At 41.7% G+C, this 18,824-nt stretch overlaps 2 protein-coding genes across 2 annotated transcripts in view; one reads left to right on the forward strand and one right to left on the reverse strand.

Moving 5' to 3' along the window:
* Positions 1–1,638: 1,638 nt before the first annotated feature.
* On the forward strand, positions 1,639–7,318 carry RASL11B (RAS like family 11 member B). The gene is made up of 4 exons (XM_063310569.1): positions 1,639–1,911; positions 2,801–2,857; positions 4,821–4,897; positions 5,818–7,318. The coding sequence occupies exons 1-4, from the start codon at positions 1,773–1,775 to the stop codon at positions 6,283–6,285; spliced, it is 741 nt and encodes a 246-aa protein (XP_063166639.1). The 5' UTR covers positions 1,639–1,772; the 3' UTR covers positions 6,286–7,318.
* SCFD2 (sec1 family domain containing 2) overlaps positions 7,219–18,824 on the reverse strand; it is a 185,533-nt gene continuing 173,927 nt past the window's right edge. The window contains exons 8-9 of the mRNA XM_063310572.1: positions 14,278–14,397; positions 7,219–10,227 (exon numbers count right to left, since the gene is read on the reverse strand). Coding sequence (XP_063166642.1) covers positions 10,135–10,227; positions 14,278–14,397 — 213 coding nt within the window. The 3' untranslated portion in view covers positions 7,219–10,134. The remainder of the gene's footprint in view (positions 10,228–14,277; positions 14,398–18,824) is intronic.

The raw sequence follows: 18,824 nt of genomic DNA on the forward strand, positions 1-18,824 counted from the left end.
ATCCCCATGTTGGCTGGCTGCTGCAACTCTGGACATTTTTGCACAGAACTTACAGGTTGTTGAAGGAGCCTTCCCCCTCCGCCCCTCCAGGGATGACACAGGAGGAATCAGCCCACGTGTGGTCCGTTCCTCTGGCTTCTCCATTAAAACAGAGGTTCAACAACAAAGTCCTTGCAAGAGACTCTGAGACTCTGACACATCTACTTTGAACTTTTGCTCATCTTTTGGAAGATGAAACAGCTCCACGTAGAAATCATTGTTAGACAAACACAGCAGGCTGATTAAAGGCTTCAGTTTAGGACAAGTTGTTGCGAGCATTAGAATAACATTATAACAAAGCTGGAGCCAGGCTTGACCATCTTTAGAGATGATACTTTTAAACCAAAAGGACTTAAGTCTGTCGGTCCTCATTGAAAATGTACAGATTTCACCGGATGATCTGCTTCCAACATAGATGGTTAGATACTTCTGAGCCCTGCTAGCAGGACAATGTGCTGTATGCCACAATGATAAAAACAGCATCCATGGTGGACATAGTAGATCGTCAGAGAGGATTCAGGTTTCATGATGAAACAGTCCCTCTGTCACCACAACTCAGACAGGCTTTGAAAACGATCTACACCAGTGTTTCTAGCTTTAAGATGTATGGACTTCAACTCCCAGAATTCCCCAGCCAGCATGGCTGGCTGGGGAATTCTGGGAGTTGAAGTCCATACATCTTAATGGTGTTGAGGGTGAGAAACGCTGATCTGCACACTCTGAAAACCCAGGAAGTAAGAGGCAAATGTCTGTGTGCATTTGGCTCCCGTTCATGTCACTGGAGCTGATGCAGGACAACCATTGGTATGTTATGAGCGTATTAATTGAATTTAGCTTCTTTTCTAACATGCAAAGTGCACAAGACACAGCCCTGTGAACATCTAGGATTGACAAAAGTACTTAATTTCTATCCAGATTGTATGGAAGAGATGAAGTCCTTCTGTGAGGATAGTAAAGAAGACCAGGCTGTACCTGACCTTTAATGTCCTAATGAAAGCATTTGGGAACATCTCAAATGGCCTTGTAAAACCTTCTGTCTTCACCCATAGCAGTACTTTGGGTGGGAAAGGGGCAATTTGATGAAAATGGCAGAAGGTACATTGTGAACATGCATCCAAAGAGCCCAAGATTGGGTAAAACTTTCCTGCCCACCCAGGAACTACGATTCACGTTGCCCACGGCAGAAACAGATGGCGGTGTTCTTACTGATTTCATCCTGCGCTAAGTGATTTAAGTACACGCATCACGGCTAGGAATCAGGTGCAGTCTTGGTTAGAAGTCCCATTTAACGGGCACGGAAGTGGGGACGGCTTAAGGGGCAGCAGGAACGGGGGGGGGGAAGGAAAGCAATCACGTGGGGACCCTCACACTGAGCCCCCATTCAACGGAGCCGCACCGCACGCGTACACCGAAACCTGGGCACTAACGCACGCCCAGGCGAGCCGAAAGGCGGGGCCAAAAGTGGGGTGGAGGGGCGGCCGGTGCGTGGCAGCTGCACTCCATTGGTTGTGCGGAGGAGGAAAGAGGCGGGGCGGAGCTTTTCCCGGGAACTGTGTGTGGGGGGAGGAGGAGGAGAAAAAGGTGCTGGAGAGGCGAGGCTGGGCATAGCAGCCGCTGGCCACGGTCGGCGACTCGCGGCGGCGCTTCTGAGCCTACCGCCTCGGTTCCCCTCGGCTTTTCTCGTTCCCGGCGGCATTCCTGAAGCTCTGCACGCCTTCCCCGGAGCAGCTGCGATGCGCCTGATCCAGAACATGGGGACGATCGCCGAGTACCCCCAGGCAGAGAACGCCAGCAGCGGAGAGATCTGCGCCTCCGGCCGCCCCCGCCTCATCAAGATCGCTGTGGTGGGCGCCAGCGGGGTGGGCAAGACCGGTAAGTGTTGTGGGCGGCTGGTGGGGGAGGGAGCTTTTTTTTTTTTGCTTTGGGGGACGGAAGCCCCTCACTAGGCCCCTTTCACGCCGACTTCGGTGGCTCGCGAAGGAGATTCCTCCTCCAGCAGAAAGCGCCCTTCAGAGTGAAAAGGGAGCGAACAGGCACCCCCGCTCTGCATTTCATTTCCAAAACGGGGGGGCGCTATATGGTAATTTGAATTAATATCAATTTGAATAGAAGAAGACGGCTGTAGCATCCTACCGCTGTTCCACACGCACCTGCTGCCAGATTGGGGATGGACACCGAAAGGCACAAAGCCCGAAAAAAATTGACATCCCCCCCCCCCCCCAAATAAAGAGGATGATAGGTACACATTCACTCTAGGCACACTTCTATTAGAGTTGTTAGGCTGATTCTTACTGGGTTTTTAAGAGTTGGGTGAGGGACAGAAGCAAACTGCACCCCAGTCATCTAAGCCTAGAGCAGTGTTTCTCAACCTTGGCAGCTTTAAGATGTGCGGACTTCAACTCCCAGAATTCTGGAAGTTGAAGTCCGCACATCTTAAAGTTGCCAAGGTTGAGAAACACTGGCCTAGAGGTTTAAGGAGAAAGCTGGAAGGAACTAGTTTAGATTTACCTCTACCTTCATTGATCTATTTACCCTGCAGCCACTACCCTGGCTTCCAGGCATTTTTCCTTGAAGGAGAAGTGCCGAATTCCCTTGGGCTACTGATCTGCTATCTGTTGCTTACTGTTAGCAAAGCGGCTCTTTCCAGACACACACCCTCTCTTGGACTGGGGCGGCAGACAGCAGTGGGGTTTAATGAGCCTTAAAATAGAGATGACTTTTTCTCTCCTCTTGATAAATGGCATCTTTTTGTTAATTACAGCCCTCGTAGTGAGATTTCTCACTAAGCGATTCATTGGAGACTATGAACGCAATGCAGGTAAGAAATGGTCCGAAATAATAGCTTTCCCTCAACAGTATTCTCAGGCAGTGCATTACAATGTATTTTCATCCCTGGGAATAAAGTCTTTAGCATTTTGCTTCCAGAAAGCTAAATACTACAATGCAATGAGCCAATAGAACATCATTTGGCAAACTGGCTTTGAAATCCTGCAAGCTCAGTGAATGTGCTCACTGTTGGAGGGGGGCATTCATCATTTTAGCAAGAGAACAAAGAGATTTCATACACAGCCTTACTTTACACCAGTCATTGATAATCTGCCTTTGAACAAAAGCCCTCTGCTATTTTTGGGCTCATTTCACCCGAGCTGGGGCTCAAATCCCTCACACGCTTTGACTTTTGAAATCTTTTCCTTGGCTTCTGCCACCCACAGGCATCAGCATCATGAAATGCATTCCAAGTTAAAGGATGTGGCTTTAAGCTCTAACACTCAGTTCCGCTCCTATCTTTATGTATAATCAAGGTACTTATGCAAATAGGCTTTGGACTGAACTCTAAAGTGGTTATTCTCCTGAAAAGGCAGACAAGCAAAGGAAACTGCAGGAAAGTAAATTGATGGCAGGTGTTGGGGAGTAATTCTCTCTAATGCAGATTAAACCAAATGAAAAAGCAGCTTTCAATACATGGCAGAGGCGGGAGCAATATTTCTGATGGAGTCTCAAATTCAGCTTTTGCTACCAGGAAGGTGCAGCTGACTTCCTCCCTGGAAATACTGATTAATTAGCATTCAGAAGGTCTGGTCAGAAAAATCAAGGTGGTGAGCACAACCATGTGACTGAAACTCTGCAGGCAAAACAGGTGGAGCTCCTATCGCACTGTTGTGGCCTCCACCTTGATTTTTTGACCATGCCCAGTGGACACCCCTGGTAGCATTCATTCACTAATTATGCACACAGGCGTATCCCATGAACATTTGATCCAGTAGTACCAGTAAGCTAAAAATACTAGAAATAGAGAAATAGATCTAATTGCAGCAAAACGTGTTTGTATTAGAGCAAATTTCACCACTGGATTTCTACTGTAAAGTGCTAAAAAGCAGAGATGTGATTTTCCACACTTTCTCGCAAATAACACAACAACGTAAGCTTAAGTGAAGCAGTTAAACATCCAGAGTAACCAATCCAGTCTATAGTTTTGCCAAAACCTGAGATGTGTCCACCCGCTGATGCCATGGCAACCTTGTCTTGATCATAACTAAATAAGCCACTTCCTGGCAGCCAAGGCAAAAGAAGAAGAAAACTATATGTGATATAGGTGGGAAATTAATAAAATTGAAGGTTTTCTTATAGCTGATGGGATGGAAGAGATTTTACTGGCAGATAAAAGCCTGCATCATCGAAGTAGAAGCATGGCAACCAAAGTGCAGCCCTTTACAATCCTTATTTATTCTTGTGGAAGAAAATTCTAAACACATGCTTAATTCTCCTGGTACAGTATAATTGTTCAATAAATTTACTTTTAGCTGCAAGGGGCCCTGTTACCCTGTACCAGCGATTCTCAACCTTGGCAACTTTAAGGTGTGTGGATTTCATCGCCCAGAATTCCCCAGCCAGTTGGGGAATTCTGGGAGATGAAGTCCACATGTCTTAAAGTTGCCAAGGTTGGGAAACATTGCCCTGTACAAAGGGCCCAGGCAGCTCAATAAATTCTCTTGCACCTGGCTTTACCTGTAACTTTGCACATAAAGTTATGCATACTCACCTGGAATTTAGTCCCACTGAATGACTAAATAAGATGCCTAGGATTATGCTGCTAATTATTTTCTGTAATGGAACTGTGTGTCTAATAAAGTTAGAATGGTTTCCCCCACCCCAATTTCAAAGTAAGAAATGGCAAATCTATTCACTGCCAGTTTTTTTAAAGAGGTGTTTTTAGTTTTGTAAACCCTATGTTAGAATGCCATCTCTGACTTTAGTATAATGGAGTGCATTTCTGTTGCTAGGTAATCTGTACAGCAGACAGATTGAAATTGATGGAGAGGTGTTTGCAATTCAAGTACAAGATACACCTGGAGTACAGGTGAGTGCTTTCCCTTGCATTCCATAATTTAAAAGGGAGCCTCATTGTTACTCACTTTCAAGACCAGGGTTGTACATGTTTGCTGAAAAGCAGGCCAGCTTTAGGCAGTGGAGTCATTGAAAATTCTTTTTGTGCTAGGAATGGTTGTAAACAGTCAATGCTTGATAAATGGACTGTATATAGTCTCCTGACAGTAAAAGAAAACAACCCACCATTTCAATTAAACTTTTGTCCACTTGAAAATGCAGCACTCTTGTTTAAGGAGGCTGCCTTTCTAAATAAAACAGAAATGCTGCTAATGGGTACAGAGATGTTTCTTGGCAAATTAAGAAACATTTTGTTTTTATTTCCCTAGCAAAGTGCACTAGAAATATTTTCATATTTTATTGCTGCAGCCCAATCAAGTTTGGTTTAATAGGCACATAATTGAAACAAAAAGTCACAGCACCAGCAGCTGTACTCATTAAAATTACTTTGGAGTGGATTTTATATTATGGAGAGTTTAAACCGATAGACATGTGTAAGGTCAAAATTTGCCTTTTTGAACTGGGCAAGTCTCCAACTGTTTCCAGCTCATACCTTTATTCTCTTCCCCCTCCATTCCCGACGTGCTGTCTAGCCAGTTAATTTCCCATTCTTTGGCACCACAAATTATTTTACTTTACATAAAGTGATGTGGGTCAGTTTTCCACCTGAATATGGCAAACTTTGGAATAACTTAGTTTAGCCTGAGTTTTTGTTTGTCCAAGCAACAGAAAGGAGAGAGATTAAACTTGGGAGTGGGATAATGAGCAGGGACAGTGTAAACTCATAAGTAAAATTCAATAGGGGCTGTGCCCCAAAGCTCCGCTGCCTTCATTTCATCCTTTGCAGCCAAATAATTTTCTCATTCTCCCCCCCCCCTTTTTTTTCTTTTACAGATGCAGAGACATAGCCTGCATTGTAATGAACAGCTGAACAAGTGCCTTCGCTGGGCGGATGCAGTTGTAGTCGTCTTTTCGATTACAGATTATAAAAGTTATGAACTCCTTGGCTGCTTCCACCAGCACATACGGCAGGTGCACCCGGGAAATCGAGTGCCTGTGGTCATTGTAGCCAACAAGGCAGACTTGCTCCATATTAAAGAGGTGGAACCTCAACATGGACTTCAGCTGGCCAGCATGTTGGGCTGTAATTTCTACGAAGTGTCTGTCAGTGAGAACTACAAAGAGGTCTTCTGTGCCTTCCACAGCTTGTGCAAAGAAGTCAGTAAGCGACAAACCAGTGGCACCCCGGAGAAGCGGAGAAGTTCTCTCATTTCAAGGCCAAAGTCGCCCAACATGCAAGACCTGAAGAGAAGGTTTAAGCAAGCCTTGTCTGCCAAAGTGAGAACGGTCACCTCTGTCTGAGAGATGGAAGAAGGGTTTTCCTGCTGCCTCTTTTCAGTGGACAGTCCATTAGTTCCAACTGTGGAACCTTCTGGGGACACCACGGCAACTGAAGCACGATCCGAGAGAGAGAGAGTGTATGTGTTCAGGGGATATATGAATAGTTGTGAGTATAAAGCATTGTGTAATGGAGGAACTCCAGCAAAAACTTGAGTAAGTTCCTAAAGAAAGGATACATCACGTACTTTTATGCTGAAAGCAGAACGTTTGACTATGTCCGAAACGTTGCCATATTCTGTGATGGAATTAGGATAGCTTAGTATTTGCTATCCTGTCACTTTAATTGTAGAAGAAGATAGGGAAAAGTACTCAGAGTGCCACCTTTTTAATTGGAAACATATATTCTTACGCAATTGAATTAAGACTGCTTTCTTTTACAAACCTCACTAGCCTTTGATTTCTTTCTTTAGTTCACGAGGTACAAGTATCTCTGTTCCTATAGAGCAGTAACAGTCTTTGGTGTAAACCGTCTGGGCATTATTAAGGGACTCTGATTGTGATGAGACATGCTGTGCCACAAATATTCAGTGTAATTTTTACAACTGCATAAAGTTTACTGTTTTGAGATACTCTGAAGATGGTCAGTCATCTGATGCAATGCTGAGTTTACTTTCAGATCAATCCATATTAACTGACCTGAATATGGATTGGACTTCACACTGTTTCAACTCACTTCTTTTTTCTGCTGCGTGGGGAGCAGGTCTTTCGTGGCTGAGCCGAATGTCTAGCTAGGGCACATGGGACATTTCAACTGTTACATAAATCTGCCTTTTGTGATTAATTTGCCAAATGCTGAACCATCAGGCTTGTCCCATAAAGCAAACCACATTTAAAATAAGAGATGCAAACATGACACTGATGCAGTTTAACAAAAAGCAACACTGTGCTTTCCCCTTAAGCTGTAACTTATTTATTTTATGTTGTTGGCAACATTACCAGGATACAATGTCTGTATTTTGTTTCATCATTAAATTAAACAATGTTTTCTCAAGAATGTGTTGTATTTTTCTATCCAGTTTCTGGGCAGCGCGAATAGGAAAAATGGGAAGATTTCTATTGTCTGTGAAGCATGGAAACAACAAGCGTTACGGGGGTGGGGGGCAAATGGATCATGCAGGGATGCAGGTTCACTGATTTCAAGAATGCTACACACCCAGCCAGCAACCCCTTCTGTCTTGCAAGTATACATTTCTATACTACCAACAGTTGCACAGCTGTACAAAGCCACCTGCTTCTCAAATGCTTTTCTGACTGCACCCTGGCTCTGGTCACTCCCATCACTGCCAAAAGAAGTACCCATGGGCATTGCTATTTTGCCACAACTCCCAAAAAAGTCCATCTAGCACAACATAGCCAAAACATCAGAGCATCCTCAGTAGGTGTAGTACCCAAGGAAAGGAGAGACCCTCCCTTGTTGTTAGGCTCTGCTTCCATTGTGCAGCAAGACCTACAGCTGGATGCAAGGGCATCCATGTGGGCGTGGCAAAAAAGTCAAGATAGCAGGCATGACTGCATGGACAAAGTCTGCCCCCTTTTTAACATTTGTTGCCATTTTGGCTTTTTGACACCTTCCCCTGCTTGGACAATTCTGAACTGGTGGCTAAATCCATTTCTACTTTGATGAAGGCAATAAAAGATGGCAAGTGACCACTGTGTGGAATTTTGCATTAATGGAGTGCAGTGCAACCTTTCTGCTAAGTACAACATCCACGTAATTCCGCCCTCGCTGTGCACTCCCAGTTTTGAGCCCGCATTCCCATTGTTACGTATACGAGAGAGGAAGCCCATACCGGTATCCCTCATTTAATAGAGAATTTAGCCCATAAGTGCAGTGTGACAGTTCTGGCCTGGTAACCATGGGGACTGTATTTCCCCTCTAAGTGCTTCAATTAAATAGCAGATCAATCTGGCTTGTCAGCTCATCCATTGATTATGATCATAAGTAAATGCTCAGAAGTTTGCCCTTTTTCTACAAAGCATGTTCCATAAACTGGCTGTCTTGCCTTCTGTTTGCTGAAGTCTCAGACTGCAGCCCAATTTAGATGATCTTCAGCAGGGGCCATGAAATGAAGAGTCTTTTAAAAAGGGCTATTCTGCATCTGCTAGACTGGGGCAGACCTGAATCCGCATCCTTGGAAAACGTTATCAGACAAAACTGCTGGATTTGGTTACATCGAAGAAGGCAGCATCTAGCTATATTCTAGTACTATGAAAACAAAGAGTCAAGGGCTGATGAAGCAAAATCAGAAAAACCATGTCACAAATTGGCTTGACATTTTAGGCACTGCTCCCTGATCTTAAATCATGCAGTATTCAGAAAATGAACTGGAAGAAAAACATTAGCCATGCCCTTGGCATTAAACACGTAAAGACTGTGTGAGTGTGTGTGTGAGTCTTGTCGGTGTATGTGATGTTAAAGAAATGGACGACAACATTTCCCCTGCGGATCCTTCTCTGAATATCCTACATGGGGCAGGCTCTATCCAATAAATGCCATCAGACTCTTCATACAGAAAACACGTCAGAAACATTAGGCAAACATCTTCTCCCTGACACCCTGAGTTTTAAGTGAAGAGTTGGAGCTGAAGATGGAAATGCTAGGAGATGCCATACCATGACTGTATACATTCCTCCCTCCTGGAATGCTATAATACGGGGCCTGCATGACAATGATACGGACGTTCTCTTTAGATTATTTCTGAAGCAATTTCACACATTTTTGGTACTCTGGCCCAGGATAATTTTGGAATACATGAATGCACCAGCTATTTATCGAAGAGTTTGGCTTTACTTTTATGGAGCACCGAGTTCAAAATAAGGGTTAGAGAACTTGCAGCACCTCAGACAAATTTGGAGTGCTGTCTTTGATGACTGAGACTGGTGGAAGTGGGAATCCAATGGTGTTGCGAGTCACATATTTCACGCTGTTGAAGGGGAACAGGACAGTGATTTTATGTTAGAGGAATGGAAAATGGAGATCTTGGGGAAAACCACTTAGCTTCAAATTCCCACCTCTTGATCCTTCCCACAGAGATGACTTTTGCCTTGTAACTAGGCTATTAATATATAATCTAGCCAGTGTGGACTTGAGGGGGATCAAAAAAGGCAAGATGGCAGTAACAACAACACAACTGAAGTCCTACCCCTTTCCTACCTGTGCACTTACAAAGGGGCAATGCTTGGATTGCAAATTCACAACCATCATTTTGCTTTTTTAACACACCCCTGCGGATGCAGCTGAATCTTGCCAATATTAGCATTGTTCCCACCTCCATAACAATTTGTCAAGAAGTATAGATCCTCCCAGAGATACAGGACATTTCAGATCAAATCTGTCACTCATATAGAATCATGTCTTTTTCTAGTGGCATCTTTTATCTCCCTTGCTAAAGAAAAGCTGTGAACAATGGTGCTCAAGAAAATGCAGCTAAGGCTTAGTCTAAAAATGGAGGCCTTCTTGATGGTTCTACACTGTTCTCTGAAGCTGTTACAGGCAATGGTACAGTAATGCTCTGCAGCTGCCAGCAACAACCATCACTGCTAATAAGCTGGAGGTAAAGGATTTCAGCAGGGAGAGGAAGGTCAGTTTGACATCCCTGAAGAAATGACTTTGAAGCAATCTGCTAAGATAGGTACTTTTCTTCACAAAAAGTGAGCTCATTATTTGTTTCCCATTTTAAAATTACTCCTGAGATTAACATTATGGGCAATTTCAGAGCCTTTCTGTTTTAGAGGAATGGTCTTGAAAGCCAGAAGGCGAGAGGTTTGGGTATTTTCCGCAAGTTGGGCCAGATGCCTGCTTTGACAACTTCAGATACCAATGTCTGGCTTGAGACGGTCTGTTGCAAAAAGCAGCTCCAGAATGTTAAGTGGTGTCAGGAGAGTTGTAGAGAGAACAATTACCTGGAAAGCAAGATATATACATATATGGTTAGGATGACCAACTTTTGCCACCTCCACTAGTGACGGCAACTCTCAGTGATAAAGACGTGTGGTTCTGTGAGCAAATACAGCCTAACTAAGATGGTTATGTCCTCAGCATACAATTTATAGGTGAGCTTTCTACTAGTGGAAGCATTTCAATCATCAGCATTGTGCAGTTGCCCTATAATTCACTAAGTTAGTGGTAGGGGTTGATGTTTATTATTATTATTTTTTAATGGATTACCCTTACAGTTTTTCCCCATCATGTGCTCAGTGGATGGCAGCCAATGTCGGCCTTTTCCTATTCGGATGGAAGCCAATGTTGCTTCTCTAATATGCTTTCAGTGTTGTAGAATCTGAGTAAGAAAATTCACTTTGTGATCTCCTATGCCATCCTTGCTACTGGTAAAAAAAAGAAATCCCAGGGGAGCCTCTGCCAATTTGATGTCCTCCTAATGTGCTGGCACGAGCATACACAGGAGGATGAAAGGTGATGCAAGTGAAGTCATGTGTGCCATAACATCAGGGCACGCATGACAAAAATGATGTAATTTGCATCAGTTGTGACCGCAGAGAGTATAGAGGATAGCCTTGATGGAGAGAGAGAAGATCTGTTACCAAGGCAATGAACAAATAAACAGGGCTTAAGCCCATACAAAAATAGAGATTTACAAAAATGTCTAAGATGGGTGCCCTTTAATTCACATGAAAATAAAAGAGGGAAGAGGGGAAAAACATTCAGACTTTCAAGATTCTGTTACTATAGCCATTCCAGTAAAGGTAGTTGTAGACCTATGCAGTGTTTGTTTCTTGATTTGGTCTGCCTTGTAGGGCTGCCAGTGACTGACATTAATGGGAGGGACCATCATGGCTTATACCAGATAGATGCCTATGTATGTTGAGACTAGACATCTCTGAGCCTTCATCTAGCTTAGCCTTCATACAGAGATACTAACACTGCAGTACAGGCTTCTGGTGGTCTTGGACAGCTGTTGCTTCTCTTCAGCTCCAACCTGTTCCATTATTTAGGCAATTCACTACTGAGAAAGAGGGGCCATCACATTCCCCCATCCAGAACCCCCGGGAGGAATATCTGTCACAGGCTGATCCTGGCATTAGGGCTTCTGCCTTGACAAGTGTTATCAAGTAATACTTTATACGGAGCTCAAAGACTCATGATCAAGATTTTGTTTATATATGCAGTAAGGCTATCAAGCTATTACGCACTTTAGTTGATTGAAGACCTCCTTTTTAATTGATTAAACTTTGAATATTATCAAATCTCAGTATAATTCCTGAGAAATGCATGAATTAATAATCAGAAGCTCCCATTCGCTGCTAGAAAGTAAAGCCACACTTAATATTTTTCATCACAGTAATATATGAAATAGCATAGCAACATGTAAAACTAAAAATGAAAATGTACCGTTATTTCTCTGATTAAAATTTGTCACACCAACTAATCAACTAATATTTTCATTGGTCTATTGATTAGTTTTAACATTAATATTCAGATGTGTTTAATGTTCTAAGGCACAACAGATATAATATATTCTCATGTATTTATAACTCATTGTAGTTATTACTATAATCATCAGATTATAACTTCCATTTTTGTAGGCTGACTCTTTCTGTCTCTGAAATACCAACAAGAATTGTGTTCATCCCTTTAAAAAAGTTGTGTCACAAACATGGTTCATTTACATTATCAGCATGAATCCAGATCTATCATGTGAATTACTGTTAAGTTCTATGTCTCTACAGCTAGTTATAATTTGCTTGCATTCCAGTCAGACATTGGAAGTGATCTATATCTATCAACAACTGTTTCAGTTCTTGCTAAAAATACTTCAGTTTTATATCTTTAATCCAATTCCTGTTTAAAGGGACATTGGCCTTAATTGTGGGACACAACATCTAAGCCTTCTGGAAGGCTGTGAAAACCTGGCTGAACAAGGGGGACTTATGACTGGTCCTTGGAGTTCCAGCCATTGCAGCATCCCTGCAGTCACAGCTTCCAATGTTCCATACTGGCTTCCCACAAGCAAAGTCAATGGGAACCCGGCAGGAAGTCATAAATCGTGGTGATGTTAGGTCCTTGCTTAACAACCCGCGTGGTCCTCATTTAACAATGGCAACTGGGACTGCCGGAATTGCTGTTGCTAAGCAACAAGGTCATATCACACCACACATTATGACTACATCGCTTAGCAATGGCAATTCCAGTCCCAACTGCTGTAGTAATCCAAGGACTACCTGTATTATGACTATGTTAGTTCATTTTTTTTGCCTGAATTATTGAGATTTCATTATATTGTTTTTGTTGATTATTGTTAGCTGCCCAGAGTTCATATGTTAAGATGGGCAGCCGTATTGTATATAAATAAATAATAAACTTTTTTTGCTTAATAATAAACTTTTTTGCTTCATATTTAAAACGCCTAGCTTTTTGAAAACATCATCTTGAACAGGATGTAAATACTTAGAGACCTAGAGAAACGCAGCTTAAATCCAGGCAACTTTGAAACTATTTTTGCCTAAAAGGCCCAGCAAATATTTATTTATTTTTGTTTTAAATAACAAACTTCAGAATTCTTCTTCTCTCCCATTCTAAAGCTCTTTAGCCTCTAGTGTAACAGCTTTGTACAGAGGAAATGTGATGGCAAAAGCCACCGAGTGAGTTCTGAATTCTTTTTCTCATAGGCTGACCCATCACCACCAGGGTCAAGCCCAAGCAAGGCAACAGCCAATTCAGCGTCATTCCTTGTCAAACCTCAATCCCTCTCAGATAGGAAGCCCAAAGCTTGGCTACACCATTTTCTCTCTCATCACTCATTAAACTTCTGCTTATCTTTCAAGCCATGGTAATACATTTGGAGTCTGGATTAACTTGTCCATCAGTGTACCACAAATTCAAGGCCTGCCCTGGACAGCAAAGAAGTTGATTCACTACTCTAAGGAGATAATTGGGAGGTTAAGTGCAAAAAGAAAAAAGAAAAAGAAAAAAAAGAAAGCATGGTATCAGATGAAAATGTGTTTCTAGAGAAGGCATTTAAATCTCAGGAACAATTAAATGAGGTCTGAAGTCAAGAATGCCATTAACACAGAGAAGGCATTTAATCCAGGCCTGTAGGTACTCAGCATTATGTGGATCCTCCTGCAACAGCTCCACTAGTTTTACTTAGCAAAAGTAAAGTGAGTAAAATGGGCAGCATGCTTTATGATGCATTCCATATGTAAAGTATATGTAATTTAAGAAATAAGGGAGCTTAAGTGGGAAGGAAGGATGGTGTCTATCTGAATTCCTAATGCTGCTGACGGCATTGAATTTGGAGGAAAAAGATGGGAAACTCTTAGCACCTTTCTATGATGGTTTAGAGTTGGAGCCACTGATTTATGCAGAAAATATCTATATTTTCTGCATAAATATAGAAGTGTTTATATGAAGTGTTTATAGATATCTAAAGTGGTCCTCACACAAGAAAAATGCTGAACAATCCACACTCAGAAGCCTGAAAAACAGTGCCATGCTGTTTACTAGATTTCTCAAGCAACCTCTGTCCAGCTCATAAAGTTCCTAAGGGCAGACAAACAAGTTCCAAAGAGTTCAAAACCATTAATGTATTTTAGACCCTTCCTTTCAGGATCTTTCATGAATTACTTCACTTCCAAATCTGATAACCCAGGACCTGCTTTATTAATCTCAGAGGGTTTTGAACTTCTGCTATGAAGGTTTGCTTGAGAGCACCACTAGTTCAAAGAACTTCCTTGAAAGTCCCACAACGAAACTAATTTGCAATATAGTCTCTTCTATATTGCTAAATAACTTCACTTCAGATCTCCTCATTCCTCATCCACATGGAGTGGCATTGCCCTGAATCTTTCTTAAACCCCTCTGGCTGGGGAATTCTGGGAGTTGAAGTCCACACATCTTAAAGTTGCCAATTTGAGAAACACTAGTCTAAACCAATTGTCCTCATTTTCATACCAGCTATTTTATTATTTACTACTTTATCATCTGTTCCATACCTCTACTCCAGGCTTGTGTGCCGCTACAAGATCCTTTATCGTTCGGACTTCAGATACTGTTACGCCACCAACCATGAAGATGACCAGCACAGGATGATCACTTGGGTGAGGGCGGCTCACCTAACCAAGAAAGAGAATAACATGTTTATAGAATCTGATCATTAAGCCCACAAAAACATTTTCTCTGGCCTGGTGGGGACCACCAAAAGAGAACTGAAGGTGACATCTCTCTTCTAGCAGCCCGCTGAGCATGAAGAACTGAGGGGTTCCCACCACCACCAATATGTTGCCCCTGTTCAATGCAATTCCTAGGCAAGAATTTCAGAACAAGGCTACTCTTTTAACATCACAAAATATTTTACTCTGCTATCTACTTTCCACTTTCATCTATCTATCATTGCTATTTTTGTAGCTTTAGTCCGAAAACTGCTGGCCAGATCTACAGGAGAACGATGCTATCCTTCACTCACATGACTATCTTTTAATTCACCTCTAGCATGGTGATGAAAACTAAATAACAAAAGAAAGCAAGGACACCTTTCATTCTCTAGACATAGCAAACATTTAAATAAAATGTCTTTCGCTTGCGGATTTCTTGCTTGCTCACTTCCTTCAGTGAAAAATATGGCAGGTTTATTTAAAAACTTTCTGATATTCACACAATATACAGCTACTAAAAATAACTAATCTTTTTTTGAAAAATTCATATTGTCTTTCTATAAAGATATAGAGCAACCTAAAGCTAGGCTGGACACACCTAACAATGATCCTGTTGCCTAGTATTATCAATGGCAAATCTTCAGTTTTGCTGCTAATATTTTCTGTTTTTTAAAAAATAAATGAATAGGTTTGAACTTTTAGCTTGGACTGCTTTCTCTCGTATTTTGATGGCTAACACTAAACTCCTGGAAGCAGAACCAGAACCTTAATAAAGTTATATCAAAAAATATGGCACCAGAACTTAGGTGGGTTCAGAGGACAACTACATTAGAAATGGCCCCAGGAGACTAGCTCAGGTATAGACGTTGCGTGTTTCTGATAAGATCATAATCGGCATCTGCTCTCATTTCTAAAGTGGGAATAACTGTGACCTACTTACAATGTTTCTTTAAAGATGACAATGTGCTATAATGCACAGGTTAAGATCCAATACAGACCTACATGCGCTTCCGTTTATTGATTTTAAAAGGCTTAACAACAGTAAACGTCTGCACGGAAGTGTGACACAGAAGAGAAGATTATAATTACAGACAAGGTGGGGGGGGGGGGTTGTTAGCACACTGTTGATATTTCAAGAATGTGCCAATTATTTAACCCATTTTGTAGAAGAGATCTCTTTATTTTATCTTTGTTCAGCCTTTCCAGGTCAAAGAGAAAAAAAATCCTCTTCAAACCTTCCCACAATCTCAAGAGCCAGAAAAAAAAGGCAAAATGACAAAAAGATCTATCTTTACCTTTGCAGCAAAACTGGGCTCATTTGATCGGAAGCGTCATAATCTCTATTGTCAAAATCTTTTTTGTGGCCCTATACTGCCACATTTATTTTGGGGATAAATAACTGTATTTTAAAATCTCTCAGCCATCCCCTCAAAACGATACATTTGGGACCGCTCTGACATTGAAATGTGGGTTTTATGTTGATGCTACCTCCTTTCTTATCTCTTAAAGTATCTGTTCTTACATTCTCTCTCTTATACAGTCAGAAGATTATGAACAATTAACACTTCAACAAGACATTGTCTGAACAGGTAACATGTCATTTATTTCTCTTGAAAGAGACCCATCAACAACATTCCTCCTTCCCTCTGTTTGTCAAAAGGGCTACCTGTATTCCTCTTTTTTAATTTTTTTTATTTGCTGATTATATAAAGCTACTGGAGATGGATTGCCAATATCCCAACGAGCACCAGATTACACTAGAGAGGGATACAAAAAAGCCTATAACCCTATACGGCCATCTGATGGTCATTTGGAGTCTTGCCACCCTAGATTTGGTAACCCGCGATCAGCGGATTGGGGAATTCTGGGAGTTGAAGTCCACACATCTTAAAGTTGCTAAGGTTGAGAAACACTGCCCTAGTTTATGGTCACCCTCTTGGGTGGGGGTGTATACCACTGGCTGTACTTCCTGAATGGTCAGTGCCCCACTTTTGTCAACCCCCTTGAATTACAGCTGAAAGTCCTGACTTCGCTCCCATCTGGGTGTGTTTCCTTTCAACTTCAGTGTGGTGGTGTAGAGGTCAAATGCCAAAACAGTTGTCCTTGTTCCAGTATTTCTGGTCCTGATTGTATATCCTTTTCTTTCTTTTTGCTCTGTACAATTGTCTATTGCCCCCCTCTCTCTTAACTGCCTGGCACTGCACATTCTCTTAACTTCCTGGATGCCTCTCTCATAACGAAGTGGCCAGCTAATCCTTTATTTGCATTCTAACCAAACAACAAACTTGTTTCATCACATCCGCATGCCTGCATCTACGATATTGCTAGAGGCCTAATGCACACATAAATATTCAGTTTCTATGTCTGTCATCCTAAACACTTCCTCATGGCCAACTGCTTCCTTAATGTCTTGTAGTTATTTTATGAACTCACTGCATGAAGAATCCCCAGAACAGTACAGCTTTTTGGACTATATTCAGATTTTGTATGCACTAGAAAAAGCTATGTTATGAAAGGTTTACATCAACTGAGCTGACAATGACAGTTTTACTTATCAGCCTGAGTGGAGCAGATTGACAAATGCGTCCTACAGAAAGAGAAGTAAAGATGAGATAAAGCTACACTCCTCTGGCATCTTCCTCTTTAGAGAGATTCTATCTTTTGTGTGTGTGTGCACGCCTTTGAGTCAGGGCTGGCTCCTGGCAACTGCCTGGACAAGTCCCTGCAGTTTTCTTGGCAAGGTTTTTTGGAAGTGGTTTGCCATTGCCTCCTTCCCAGGGCTGAGAGAGATGGACTGGCCCAAGGTCACCCAGCTGGCTTCGTGCCTGAGGTGGGACTAGAACTCACCGTTACCCGGTTTCTAGCCTGGTGCCTTAACCACTACACCAAACTGGCTCTCAGATTCTACCACACATACTGAAAACTTCAATTACTACCCCAGTTCTGCACTGGGGTTTGTTCTACAGATGAAAAGCCTTTAACACTTCCACGAATGGATGAAATGCTTTCTGTAATGATGGCCAAAGATGCCTTTATCTGGGGCAGCAGGTTGCAGAGGAAGACATGTACCTTATTTCCTATGCTTTACAAATAATAGTGCGACTGAGTGGTTGAACTAGCTAAATAAAATCACAATGTAGTTTGACTTTTGCAGGGTTTCACTGAAAATCTACCTACCACAGACAAATCCATTTGAAACCCCTGAGGGTCAGTCCTTGCGTTTTCTGTTTCATGATCCTCAAAAGCTAATTGCCATCTTTAAAATAAAAAAGGGTTCATACAGCAATTTTTTCCCCTCTTTTGGTCTCTTGACAGTATTGTTTTTAGCAAGTCCCAGTCAAGTGATCATTCCAGGTGCATAGCTCTCGAACTCCTATGGAGTCTGAAATTAACAAACCTGATTGGCAATTTACTGGGCAGGAAGGAAGGGTAGATAATATGAAAGCATTTTTCATTCCTCTGTGTTTCCCTTTTTTTAATACTAAACCTAACAAAATTCAGTTATAATATACAACATTAAATACTTCCCTCTTGTCTATCTCCAAGACACAAGGCAAACTGATATCTACCCTTGCCCTATATAATAATAATAATAATAATAATAATAATAATTTGCAATATTGCAATTGCAAAAGGCAGCTTTAGTTGGAACAGCTTACATCCTGCGATGATGCCTTTAATATTATTAAACAACATCTGTCTATCCCAGGTCCTTGGGAAGGACTCGATGGACAAAAACGCCAAATCCAGTCTAAACATCTGGCTGACTGTGCAATCAACCATAATAACGTAAACTTGTATACCATCCGAAACTCAATGTGATTATCCGCGTAACCATGGCCTAAGGCAGGGATGATATAAATTGCCCATATTGAGACTCTATTGCTGGCTTAAGGCTGAATGTTTGAAATGTGTGCAGTCACTGTGTCTCACTCTAGGATTTTTACAGGGCTCTCGGTCTGTAAAATAATGGCCTTCAATTTTGTGACCCTTCTGTGTTTTACCAATGCTTTTCCCATTTTTCCCCTTCACATTAAAATCCATTAAAGAAATGGAAAATCTTTGTATAATAACTTTAGAGATTATATGGGCGGTCTGATTACACTGGGGGAGACAAAGGAGAAAGGAGGAAAGATTTATCAAAACTAAAATCTCAGTTGGCTTTGGAGTACTGTCAGTGTTCAATAGCAAAAAAAAAAAAAAAAGGTATATAAAAAAGCTTCATTTGTATTGTGGCTTACCATGTTCTGAAATTCTAAATGGCCATTATTTTGCATTTCCATAAATCTGGACCTGAACCTATGATAAATTCTGCTTTACAGAAAAATGATGGCTGAAGTAAACCAAAGTGATCTCTAGCTCTCCAGGATACTTATTATGAATCTTCA

Source organism: Candoia aspera, chromosome 8 (genome assembly GCF_035149785.1).
Source record: "Candoia aspera isolate rCanAsp1 chromosome 8, rCanAsp1.hap2, whole genome shotgun sequence".
Classification (NCBI taxonomy): domain Eukaryota; kingdom Metazoa; phylum Chordata; class Lepidosauria; order Squamata; family Boidae; genus Candoia; species Candoia aspera.